A 13349-nucleotide genomic window follows, 5' to 3' on the forward strand; every position below is an offset into this window, starting at 1 on the left:
CCTTCTGCATGCCCCCTACTGGGGACCGAGCCTGCAACCCGGGCACCCTGGGCACGTGCCCTTGACCAGAATCAAACACTGTGCCCTTCAGTCCTCAGGCTGACGCTCTGAGTCTATCCATTGAGACAAACCAGCCAGGGCTAGAAAGTTGTAATTCTTTTTTTTTTTTAAATATATTTTATTCATTTTTTACAGAGAGGAAGGGAGAGGTAGAGAGAGTTAGAAACATCGATGAGAGAGAAACATCAATCAGCTGCCTCCTGCACACCCCCACACTGAGGATGTGCCTGCAACCAAGGTACATGCCCTTGACCGGAATCGAACCTGGGACCCTTGAGTCCGCAGGCCGATGCTCTATCCACTGAGCCAAACCGGTCAGGGCGAAAGTTGTAATTCTTAATCTCAATCTCCTCACCTCACATCTTTCTTTTAACCTATCTTTTATTTTATGTAAGGAGATACCTTGGGTTTTTACATCAGTTGAAGGGAACCATTTCACAAAATACCAAGATGGCTGCACTTTTGAAGAGTAGCATTTTGAGATCCCACACATATTGGCTCTTGACCAAAGGCTTGGTGAAAAATGTCTGAAGTCCCCTATAAAGAAAGAGCAGCATAGGACTGGTGCTTCTCCTTTTGAAACTAGATGTGGCCCTGAAAAGCAACCACTATGTGAATGAGAGAGATAAAGACCACCAGAAGCCAGAGGATTCTGCAACAGGATGACTGAGTTCATCTCCTTAAGATAATTTCATGGCTTAGGTCTCACATAATGGAATCCTTGCAGATCCCAAGCATGTATATTCTAAAGATAACAACTGTGCTTAGTTTCTGCTCATGACTTATTTTGCTTAGACAGTCCCAGCAGACAGAGGAGATGAGAATGGGCCTGCAACTCACCATCTGTGTGTTGATTTGTAGCCTGCTGTGCAGAAAAGTTGAGGGAGGGGGGCAGAAAATCCTCTAATTGAAATATAAACTGGTTTCATAGAAGGAGCACAAAGCAACAGCAGAGGTGAATACTAACAAGTGACTTTTCTCTTGCTATTCAGAACAGACAGGGTATTGTGTCCCATACTGGTTGAGCCAGTCTGTAGTTTCATGGTTTTTTGCTCCTTAGACCAGAATATTGGCCGGTCTGTTTCAGAAGCTGTAATTATTACACATTGTGCCTTCAGGGCATGAAGGACTCAAGAAGCTTCAATGCTGGAGATTGTGGGTTCAAAACTAGCAAGACACTGGGTTCAGCTTTTGGATTTTTAGCAGCATCCAGCAACGAATCTATTCTTTTCAAAAATACAGAAATTAATCCAGTGACTGCTTCTGTGTTTTTATCAAAATTTTAAAACAGCAACAACTTGATTGCACCCTTCCCTGAGAAGGAACTTTGCCCATGAAAGACTGAAAATGTTCTGTAGAGCAGAACATTCTTTGAAAGCTCTGGGTGGAAGAAAGCACTTGCTTGAGGAACTTAATTGATAGACAGAGTGCAGCTGGGACAGGGCTGCCTGAGTTCAAAGGCACCGCTTTTAATCCCAAACCATTTTCATTTTACTTAACTGTTATTTCTTTCTGGGTGACTAAACTGCAAACTTCTACTCATCTGCTGCCAAGTGATTTTTCTTAAGGAGGTGGATACTTTACCAGATTCATAGCCAGGAGCCTCTGTCAGGAATGCCGATGGTACGGTTTTGTGTCGATAGAAACGGGCCCAGGAAAGTAGGTCATTCTGTTTTGTATGTGAAACAGATTCTGTCTCTGGCAACTTTGCTCCAATTGAAAACAATAAGGCACTGGTCCGTCCTTAAGTCTGGAAATGTAATGCCTCTGGCAGTACATGATCTTGGAGAGCACAGCCTAGTGTTTTTTCATAGCTGGGATTTTGTGTTAGTAGAACAGCCACGCTGTCAACTGTTGCAAGGAGAGCCATCCAGATCACACATATGCAGCGGGAGAGGAAGTTCAGAAATAAGTGGCTCTTCTACGTTTCCTCGCTAGTACAAGAGATCTGTAACATTGCCTTCAGACTCTCGCACTACGTGATTTTTTAATGGCCCATTGGAGAGTTTGAAAACTTATAAAATGACCAGGTATCATGGAAGTAATTTCTTGAAAACAGCCAACAGTGAAATGGGCCAGTTTCATCTGGTCCATCTTCATAAAATGAATCACAACATATTTGATCATTTTGACCGTGCTAATAACTAACATGGATTAGTGCAGCCACTTCTTTTTTCCTAGACATTTATTATCTTGGGGAAAAAAGTGATTTATTCAGATGATTGGACTCTCTCCTTTTTAGGACTTCTAGTTTTTCTAAGGGGTATAGAGTTGCAAATAATTACCTGTTTTGTTCTGGCCATTCTTTATTTTTGAGGGATCAGAGTACTAATTTTAATTGGCTTTCACAGCGTGTTCCAGGGAAGCATATCTGGTTTGTTAAATGCTGTATTGTTTAGTGCACTTTGGAACATGAAACAGTAACTGAAAATCAACTGGCAAACAAGCAATCTTTTTTTTTTTATATATATTTTATTGATTTTTTACAGAGAGGAAGGAAGAGGGATAGAGAGTTAGAAACATCGATGAGAGAGACACATCGATCAGCTGCCTCTTGCACACCTCCTACTGGGGATGTGCCCGCAACCAAGTTACGTGCCCTTGACCAGAATCGAACCTGGGACCTTTCAGTCCGCAGGCCGACGCTCTATCCACTGAGCCAAACCGGTTTGGGCGCAAACAAGCAATCTTAAAGTGGTATAATCATGAACTGGTCAAGAAAATTTACCACCTGGCCCCGTTAGGATGGCTACTATTAAAAAACAAAACATAAATAAGTGTTGGCAAGGATGTGGAGAAATTGGACCCCTTGTGCATTGTTGATGGGAATATAAAAGGGTGTACCTGCTATGGAGAACAGCATGACAGTTGCTCAAAAATTAAAAACAGAATTACCATATAATTCAGCAATTGTACTTCTGGGTATATACCCAAAGGAATTAAAAGCAGGATCTCAAAGAGATATTTGTACACCCATGTTCATAGCAGAAGAGTCCATCAAGAGATGAATGTATAAACAAAATGTGGTATATACATACAGTAGTCCCCTCTTATTTGCGGTTTTGTTTTCTGAGGTTTCAGTTACTGGCAGTCAATCATGTCTGAAAATATTAAGTGGAAAATTCCAGAAATAAACAATTCCTAAGTTTTACATTGTGCACCGTTCTGAATAGCATGATGAAATCTTGTTCCATCCCTCTCTCTTTCTCCTGGGAAGTGAATCATCCCTTTGTCCAGGGCATTAGCTCTGTGTATACTCCCTGCCCTGCCCGTGAGTCAGCAGCAGACTAGGTTATCAGATTGACTGTCCTGTATCACAGTGTTTGTGTTCAAGTAACCCTTTTTATACTTATTGGCCCCAAAGCACAAGGGTAGTGATGCGGGCCATTCAGCTATGCCAAAGAGAAACTGTATGGTGCTTCCATTAAGTGAAAAGGTGAGTTCTGTACAATGAGAAATTTTGAGAGAGGGACCCATATAACTTTTATTATAGTATATTGCTATAATTGTTCTATTATATTATTAGTTACTAGGGGCCCAGTGCACGAATTTGTGCACCTTGAAAGGAACTGTGGGCTGCGAGGCTGTGGTGGGCAAAGGGGCAGGTCTCCGCCCATCCTCCACACCGTGGCCCCGGTCCCCTGTCTGCCGGCAGCCCTGCTCCAGTTGCTGCCACTCCCACATGCTGACAACACCAGCCCTGCTCGCACCCGCTGACAGCGTGGAGCAATGGGGCCAGCACCAGCAGTGAGTGGGAGCGGAGGCTGCTGCCCAATCGCCTCTCAGGAGCAGGGAAAGGTGGAGAGCACTCAGGGGCAATCGGGGCCGCCGCTCGCACCCGCTGACGGCGCCGAGCAATCGGGGCTGGCACCAGGCACTGGCAGTGGATGCAAGCTGGGCCGGGGCTGGCAGCAGATGCGAGCGCCCAGCAGGACCACAGCGCACGGGAACAAAGAATTTTCAGTAACCACCAGAGGCTCGCCCCCCATGACAGCAACCAGTGCCCCACCTTGCTCTGGTGCCCCCCTCACCTGCTTCACCATCCCACCATGGCCAATGCACGCCATGTTCCGCGTGCGCCCCCTGGTGGTCAGCGCACATTATAGCAACCGGTTGTTCGGTTGTTCCACCTTTCGCTCTATTTGCATATTAGCCTTTTATTATATAGGATTGTTTTTACTCTCTTACTGTGTCTATAAATTAAACTTTCTCTCAGGTATGAATGTGTAGGGAAAAACAGTGTACACAAGGTTCAGCACTAACCATGGTTTTCGGGAGCCACTGGGGGTTTTGGAGCATATCCCCATGAATAAGGGGGGATTATTATTCATCCTTTAAAAGGAAGGAAATTATGGCACATGCTACAACATGGATGAACCTTGAAGGCATTATGCTAAATGAAATAAGGCAGTCACAAAAGGACAATTACTTTATGATTCCACTTATATGAGAGACCTAAAGTAGTCACACTCAAAGGCACAGAAGGAATGGTGGTTACCAGAGCCTGGGGAAGGGGTAGGTAGAATGAGTGGTAGTTATTTAAGGAATAAAGAGTTTCAGTTATCAAGAATGAAAAAGTTCTGGAGATGGGTAATGGTGAGGGATGTACAACCATGTGAATAATGTACTTATGCCACTGAGCTGTACACTTAAAACTTATTAAAATGGTAAATTCTGTGATAAGTATTTTTTCACAATAAAAATATATAAAATATTAGATCAAGAAATTATCTTAAGAAAAAACAAAGAAATACAGACAGGATAATAGACACACGATGCTACCTTCAGTGGACTTATATTCTCCATTGTTTCCTGCCTGCGCCAGGAGCCGTGAAGCTTGTGTGTGTGTGCATTTTAAATTGCTGCACACCCACACCTTCCTTTCCCCTTGTCTGAGAAAGAATTCACTGCTCCTCAGTTCTTTCCCAACCCTCCCATCTTCCATGTCTTCACCTTCCCTGCAGGTATCAACCAGGGATGTACAGAGTCCTTTGGCTGGGAAACGCTGATTGCATAGATGTCCATATAAAATGGACATCTCTTAACAAGTTGTCTTCCATCACCTTGGTAGAAGGACCGTGAGAAGGGAAATAAAAGGCACAGGGGAGGATGGTACAGGAGAATAGAACTGTGGTTTTTGCCCCAAAAGCTTTGTACCAAAAAATAACAATGACCTATGTGATCAAGAGACATGTGAATCCTTACCAGGGAAAGGAGTCTTACTTCAAGGGGAACCTACCAATTCTTTAGTTTGCTTTCGGGAAGTCTTAGTTGGTAATAGCTGCCGCTGGAAAATTTTGATTTTTGCCAGATTCACGAAAGCCTTGGCCCAGTTTGGGTTGGTTCCCTTCCTTCCCATTTTTATGCAAGTTATGCATAATGAGATATAATTGAATTGCTCCTTTACCCCTCACCAATCTGAATTTCAGGATTCAGGCTGTCCAGATTTGGGGAGGAAATTGGCCATTGGACATTATACTGGCTTTGATTGCTCCACTTCTAAAATTTCTTTAGATGTGCTTTAATATTGAATGAAGATGAGAAATTTGTATTCTTTGTTTAAATATTTTTTATTGATTTCAGAGAGGAAGGGAGAGAGAGAGACAGAAACGTCAATGATGAGAGAGAATCATTGATAGGCTGCCTCCTGTACCAGGGACTGAGCCCACAAGCTGGGCATGTACCCCACCGGGAATCAAACTGTGACCTCCTGGTTCATAGATCGACGCTCAGAGAAATTTGTATTCTTTATGTTAGAGCTACGGCAACTGATATGCTTGTATCAGGGCCTGCCTCTGCAGACTAAGAAGATGAGACCCCCCTATTGTCACACCCATGAAGAAATGTAGAAAGTGGTGTTGTTTCAAGAAATATCCTTGCACTAAATCTCCTTTCTCTATCCTCCAAGCTTCCGCAGGTTCACCCGATCCAACAGTGTGACGACAGCAGTGCAGGCGGACCTGGACTTCCACGACAATCTGGAAAACTCTCTGGAGTCTATAGAGGACAATTCGTGCCCGGGCCCCGCGGCCAGACAGTTCTCCCGGGATGCCAGCACCTCCACCGTCAGCATTCAGGGCTCAGGAAACCACTACCACGCCTGTGCGGCCGACGACGACTTCGATGCGGATTTTGACCCTTCGATCCTGCCTCCCCCGGATCCCTGGATTGACTCGATCACTGAAGACCCCATGGAGGCCGTTCAAAGGTCAGTGTGCCACCGGGATGGCCACTGGTTTCTGAAGCTTCTGCAGGCGGAGCGCGACCGCATGGAAGGCTGGTGCCAGCAGATGGAGAGAGAAGAGCGGGAGAACAGCCTGCCGGAAGACAGTAAGTACGCAGCTGTGCACATCTGTACGCGGCGGGCCTGGGCGCGCCTGGCGCCTTTAGACTGTGGTTTCCTCCCGGCCAGATGCGCGTGCCCAGCCTGCAGTCTAACCCTACCGCCTCGGGCCAGATGCGCGTGCCCAGCCTGCGGTCTAACCCTACCGCCATGGGCCAGATGCGCGTGCCCAGCCTGCAGTCTAACCCTACCGCCTCGGGCCAGATGCGCGTGCCCAGCCTGCGGTCTAACCCTACCGCCTCGGGGCCAGATGCGCGTGCCCAGCCTGCAGTCTAACCCTACCGCCACGGGCCAGATGCGCGTGCCCAGCCTGCAGTCTAACCCTACCGCCACGGGGCAGGTGGGAGAGCCGGGCGCCGCCCGGGAGTCCAGACGCCCCTGGGCGGCACAATAGAAAGAGCACCTCTGGGTTACACCTTCACTAGCTCGAGATCCATCACTTGTAGCTCTGGATCCCTTCCTCTCTGAAAAACACCGCGCTCAGCGGAGGGCGGCCTCCTCTTCCTCACGTGGTTCCTCTTCCCCAAGGTGTTAACTGAGCGGGTAGCCGATTCTCGGGAAACTAACGGTGATTCTGACCAGTGTCGAGGTCCACACATACATGTGCTTGGGGCATTTACGATCTTACAGTTTTATTACTTTCATTAACAGGCAATATTAAAACAAGGCTAGTAATGTACAAGCCAGGAAGAGGCTCAGACTTATTTGCATTCTTAAGCCTGCTTCGCGTGCACCTTCTCGCTTCGGTTTTAGGGGGGCAAACCTTCAGCCGCTAACTTAACATGAACTCCAATTTAATGGCTCAAATTAAGAGATAAAATAAAATATGATGACTAAATAAATCATGGAGACCTGGCACACCTTTCTTTGCAAACTTGGCCTTTTAGCAACAACAATGCCTAGTGAAAATTGACAAAGGAAAAAATGGCAAATTACAATGATTTTGAGGCACGTTTTGCACATTTTCAGCAATTCTGAAATTTGATATAGTTTACAATCACTGTATTTTAACGTTGTGCACTTATTTCCTCTGAAAAACCATTATTAAATGAATGGTGGATCTTCCAACTGACGAATCAAAGACATATGGTGGAAGGCGGCCTTCTTTCTGCATGGGAACCAGCTAGAAGGGCGTTGTCCTGGTGTGGCTCTAAGACCTATTTTAAAAACCGGTGTTTAACTTCTTATTATGAAAATTTTAAAACGTGCACAGAAATAGGAAGTTTAATGTAATGAACCCCCATCTGCCCATCGTGAAGTTTAACACTTGGCCAGTCTTATCTCCTTATTTCCCCCCACTTAGTTATTTTTGCCAGATTCTCTTAAAAAAAAAAATCTAAGGCATTATGTCACTTCACTATGTATCTCACACTGACAAGGACTTTTTTCTCTCTCACATAACCATCATGCATTATCATCCCTAACAAAAATAATAGTAATTTCTTAATAATTGGACCGAGAGCCTCCTCTAAGTCATGTTAAAAGGACTTACTAAGTAAGCCAAGCTCGCTGTGTCAAGGAGCAGTGAGTTTCCCATTAAGGAAGTAGTTTTCAGTGAAAACTAAGTCTGGGAAATAACAGTAGTTTGTGGGATTTCCTTTCTGTGTCCACTTTCTTGCTCACATCTTTTCTCTCTGCTCCAGCCTCCTGCCTAGACTCCGCCAACCAGATGACTAGCTTATTTGTTACCCTTATGAGCAGGTTAAAAAATCCATAAATGGGTTTCTGTAACATTCATTAGATTCTTTCATATTATGAGTACAAACAACGTAGCAGTGGAAAAATTAATCTCCTTGACACTTGCCCCGAAGAGTCGGTGTCACTGGGGGCTCAACTGAGTGTTGATCCACAAGTAGAACTAACATTTTGTCCTCATAACAGGTGAATGAGGCACCACCAGGAGCAGTGGGTGGGGAGAGGTTTCAGTAAGAAAGTCTTAGCAGTTGCTTCTTGGTCTCTCTTCCCCATGTGGGCATACCCAAAGTGAACTAGATTTTCTAGGAAACATCAGTGTCTCAGGAGCTCTGGCCTTTGAGTGCTGCTCAACAGAACAAGCTCTCCTTCGGATTTCAATCCATTCATTTCATTCATTTGGGACTCATTCTACCTTCCTGGTTGGCTTTCAATAGGACCCAGGGAAGCTGTTCATCTGATGTTTTCCTTTAACCTGAGACTTCAGCCGTGGGCAAACTACGGCCCGTGGGCCAGATCCGGCCCGTTCGGCTGTTCTATCCAGCCCACGGAGCCGAAAGAGCGGAGGGTTCTCTTGCTCTCCCCTCCGCTCCTTTACTTTGAATTTATATTAGTTCACACAAACACTCCATCCATGCTTTTGTTCCGGCCCTCCGGTCCAGTTTAAGAACCCATTGTGGCCCTCGAGTCAAAAAGTTTGCCCACCCCTGGACTAGATCTACTTCTCTCAACCCAGCTTCATAATGATGCGTTGTATGGACATTGTATAAATATTTTGGAAAATCTTCCTTTAGACTAAAAGAGCTGTGAAAATTATATGTGGTTGTATCAAAACAATGTATTTCTGACAGTCATCTCAGAAAACCAGGTTCTCATCTTGCATTTGGGACAAAAGAAAAACATAGTTGTATTTTGAAATGTACATGACTGGTAAAGTCCCAAAATAATAAACACAAAGGGACTACCCAAACATTAGCTGTTCTAAAACTTTATATCAGGTGTTATTTAAAACGTTGATTTAAAAAAAAAAAAGATTTTGTATTGATTTTTAGAGAAAGAGGAAGGGAAGGGAGAGAGAGAGAAACATAGATGTGAGAGTGAAACATTGATCAGGATGCCGACCTCCCGTACACTCCCAAGTGGGGATCAAGCCCAAATCCTGTGCCTATGGCCTGACCCGGAATGGAACCAGCAACCTTTTGATGCATGGGATGATGCTCAACCAACTGAGCCACACAGCCAGGGCAAAACACTGATTCAGAATTAGGAATTATAAATCTATTCCATGTAAAGTGATTTTTATTGTGACAGTATTCGTTATAACACGATTTGTCCTGAAGAATAATTTGCTGTCTTTGTACATGAAAGTGCCACCATCCCACCATTAATAAACTGTACTTCCTGTGGGTGTTTTCTTCAGAATAATGATTCATTTTTTCAAGTCTACCTCTTTATTTTATGAGGTTGCTGCCTGGGGTGGGGATGGGGTACTAGGGTCATGTTGCAGAAAGAGCAAAGATAACTAGGAGTGGGAATATTTTTGGTGCTTTGCTATAAAGTACCCAACTGAGTAAATTGGCCTTAGATGACAAGTATGTAATGAACTCTTCTTTGCTGGGCACTTGGCCTCTCTTTAAAGTTTGAAACGTATTTTAATATCAGAACCTCCTTTTCTAATTAGAAAAATGTACACACAACACCCACAAATATAACAGGAGGAACAGTGAAGCACTTCTGGTGAGGGCCCAGAGGACTGCCTGCTTAGCTTTTACCACCCCCAGACTGAGGTGCCTAAAAACACTCCAGTCCCCTCTCCCCAAAATTCTAGGATTCCTGGAATACGGTTTGAAAGTCAATGGACTATTGTGAAAGGTTCAAATTATTACTTTTTTAAAGTGTAATTTTATAATTTTAGATCAAACTGCTAACACAAAGTTTAGTGGTAAATGCCCTTTACCTGTGCTTTTTAAAATCTACAAAACTATTCCAAATTAGTAAAAATTTGTATAAGCCCAAGTAGTTTACAATATATGGCTCTTCCTTCAAGTCTCAGCTTGGGCCTCACCTGGAAGTCTTTATGGAATGTCTCCCCTCAGGCTGGGTTGGGTGTATTTCACTGGTGCTTCTGGAATAGCCTGTACGTTTCTCTATCTGGTGTTTCCAACATAATTTTATGATAATCTGAGTATCTCTCTCCTCCTCTGGAAAGTGAGGTCTCTGAAGACAGAAATGATTACTGTCTTATCATCTTCATATTTGCTAGCACATAGCAGAGGATCCGTGAATGTGTATTTGAGTCCTTGAAATACTTTGAAAATTTTGTTTTACAAAAGTATTTTATCTAACAAAACATTTCTTCCTAAGTAGCTAAAAAATAGTACATAACTAGCAGTTATTTTTGTCAAAAGATGGGAGGGGTGTAACCTTGTGAGGTGATGAGCCCTTCTCAGCAGAGTAAGGAGTTGGCAGAAAGAGAAGCATTTGCCGTAGAATCGGTAGATGGGACGGTTGTGTTCGTCGGCTGGATGGTCTAGATGAGCCCTTTGTGTCCCTTCCAGCTCTTGGGATGTGATTCTGTTCTGCCAGCACTTGAAGGCTTTTTCTTTCTTTTGTGCTCTGGGAGGTACAAAACAGGAGCTCCTATCTACTAGCATTCCAGGTTTCTAAACAGTGGGGAGGCAAACTCATATGCTCAGGTCAAAGAGATGACAATTTTAAGTGAGGCAGATCCAAGGGAGGACATGACCAGAAAGCCCAAGCAAACCTCCACCGTGAGAAGGAGGAATATAGGCACACGAAAGACTATTCATCTTGTCCTTACAATACCCCCGCAGAGGGCTAGAGACTTTAACAGGTGGTGTTTCATTTGCCCTCAAAACAGCTCTCTGGCAGTGTCTTGTCCAAGGTCACAGAACACAGAAGTGTCTGATGGAACAGATACAACATGAATAACAGTTGACAAGATAATAATACTTTGTTGCTTGGTGCTGTCCTCTAAAGCACTCTCTACATATCTCTTCCTGGTGTCTTGGCAACCACAATTCTGTTCTGATAACTGGGCCTGGAGTTGTACAGGGCCTTTGTTTTACTAATTCTCTAATTTAACTTTCCCCCCCGCCCCCCCCAAAAAAAGGAGTGGTAAAGAAGAGGGGTCAATCCCGTTTGACATGCATAGCCAATTTCTAAGTAACCAGCTTAAAAAAATAATCTGTGTACAGCCAGGAAAATAGCTTGAGTTCATGGGCCAACCACAGCTGTATCTATCTCTTGGTCAAGCCACCGTTTGTGTTCTTTGGGCCCTGTACAAGAAGGGCCTCTCCCCAGGGTACCTGAGGAAGGTGGCTCCTTCACAAGTCCCTCCCATGAGAGCTAGTCTTCAGAGTCTTCATGGAAGGTAAGAAGGATAGAGGGAGAGAAAGGAAGATTCTACCATACTTGCTTATTTTATTTTGTGGGACACCATCATTATCCCAATTTTATCATCTTTTAAAATGTTTGATGAATATACTTAATGTTTCTCTGAATTGTACACTTCAAAATTGTTAAAATGGTAGATCTTACGTATATTTTATCACAGTAAAAAAAAAAAAAAATCCCTCTTCTTTAAAAATGTCTGCAACAGCCCTAGCCAGTTTGGCTCAGTGGATAGAGCATCAGCTTGTGGACTAAAGGGTCCCAGGTTTGATTCCGATCAAGGGTATATGCTGGGTTGTGGGCTCCATTCCCAGTATGGGGCAGGTAGGAGGCAGCCAATCAATGATTCTCTCCCATCATTGATGCCTCTATCTTTCCATCTTCTTTCCTCTCTGAAATCAATAAAAATATATATTTTTAAATGTCTGCAATAGCTAAAGGTAGGTAGAACGAGTATGCTATCATCATGTCCATAGTTACTCATTATGCTTCTAAGAATGTAAGGTATTTAAAAAAGTCTTCCTGAATTAAAGTACAATTGACCCTTGAACAACACAGCTTTGAACTGTGTAGGTCCGCTTATCTGAGGATTTTTTCTTTTCTTTTTTTTTAAAGTATGTTTTTATTGATTTTAGAGAGAAAGGAAGAGAGCAGGAGAGAGAGAGAGAAACATCAATCAGCATGCACCCTGACAGGGGACTGAACCCGATACCCGGGAATGTGCCCTCACTGCAAACTGAACTGGCAACCTTTCGGTGCATGAGACAATACTCAACCGAGTCCCACCGGCCAGTGGGAGGATTTTTTCCCCCAATAAATACCTGTACTGTTTTCAATCTGTGGTTTAGAGTCTGTGGATATGACTGTGTGCATTGATCTAGGCCATTTTATATTGGGGGACTTGAGCATCCATGGATTTTGGTACTGGGGTCCTGGAACCAATGCCCCACAGATACCAAGGGACAACTTAAGTTTTGGGGGAATCAAAAGTTATATGCTGCCTAGCCGGTTTTGCTCAGTGGATAGAATGTCAGCCTACGGACTGAAGGGTCCCAGGTTCGATTCCGGTCAAGAGCACATGCCCGGGTTGTGGGCTCCATCCCCAGTGTGGGGCATGCAGGAGGCAGCCAATTAGTGTTTCTCTGTCATCATTGATGTTTCTATCTCTCTCTCCCTCCCCCTTCCTCTCTGAAATCAATAAAAATATATTTAAAAATAAATAAAGTAAAATGACCAAATAATGTCACATACTTTTTCTAAAAAAAAAAAAAGTTACATACTGATTTTCAACTATGGGGAGTTGGTACCCCTAATCTGTACGTTGTTCAAGAGTCAACTGCATAGTATGTCCATGGCAGAACAGAAGGAGGGGGAGGATGAGTTAGGAATAAAACCTATTTGCTCAATGGTAATTTCAAGTACAGATTTGGGCTTGGGTGGTTGCAATCAAAGAAAGGAGCCATCCAATTTTAAGTAATTATTCAATTATCAATTACTTTATGATGCCATTATCCTCACTCTGACAGCTGCTTCCTACGGATTCCCTCCGGGCTGGCAAACACTTTCCCGGTTTACCTGAGGCTGGATAAATGTGCGCCACGCAGGGCAGAATGAAACAAGCACGTGTAGTTGCCTAGTAACCTCCAGCTAGCTTTTGAAAAGTGTAACTCTAAATCCTTCGGGTGTGTGGAGCTATTCTTTTTCCTGATAAAATAAAAGCAGAGCAAGGACTTTCGTTCTTATTTTAAACCCTCATCCCTAAGAGTCGATAGTGGGTTTTTGGCTCAATAACAAAATAATAAGAATCTGCAGGGAGTGTTTTCCTCCACACTGTGGCAGC

At 43.9% G+C, this 13349-nt stretch overlaps 1 protein-coding gene across 22 annotated transcripts in view; it reads left to right on the forward strand.

Moving 5' to 3' along the window:
- Window positions 1-13349, forward strand: part of DLGAP1 (DLG associated protein 1) — a gene marked incomplete at its 5' end in the record, with an annotated part of 693962 nt that overhangs the window by 660981 nt on the left and 19632 nt on the right. For all 22 annotated transcript variants that reach the window (XM_080685502.1, XM_080685519.1, XM_080685518.1 and 19 more), the window contains one exon: window positions 5969-6390. In XM_080685502.1, the coding sequence (XP_080541628.1) occupies window positions 5969-6390 (422 nt within the window). The remainder of the gene's footprint in view (window positions 1-5968; window positions 6391-13349) is intronic.

This window comes from Plecotus auritus (genome assembly GCF_963455305.1).
Source record: "Plecotus auritus genome assembly, chromosome: 8".
NCBI lineage: Eukaryota > Metazoa > Chordata > Mammalia > Chiroptera > Vespertilionidae > Plecotus > Plecotus auritus.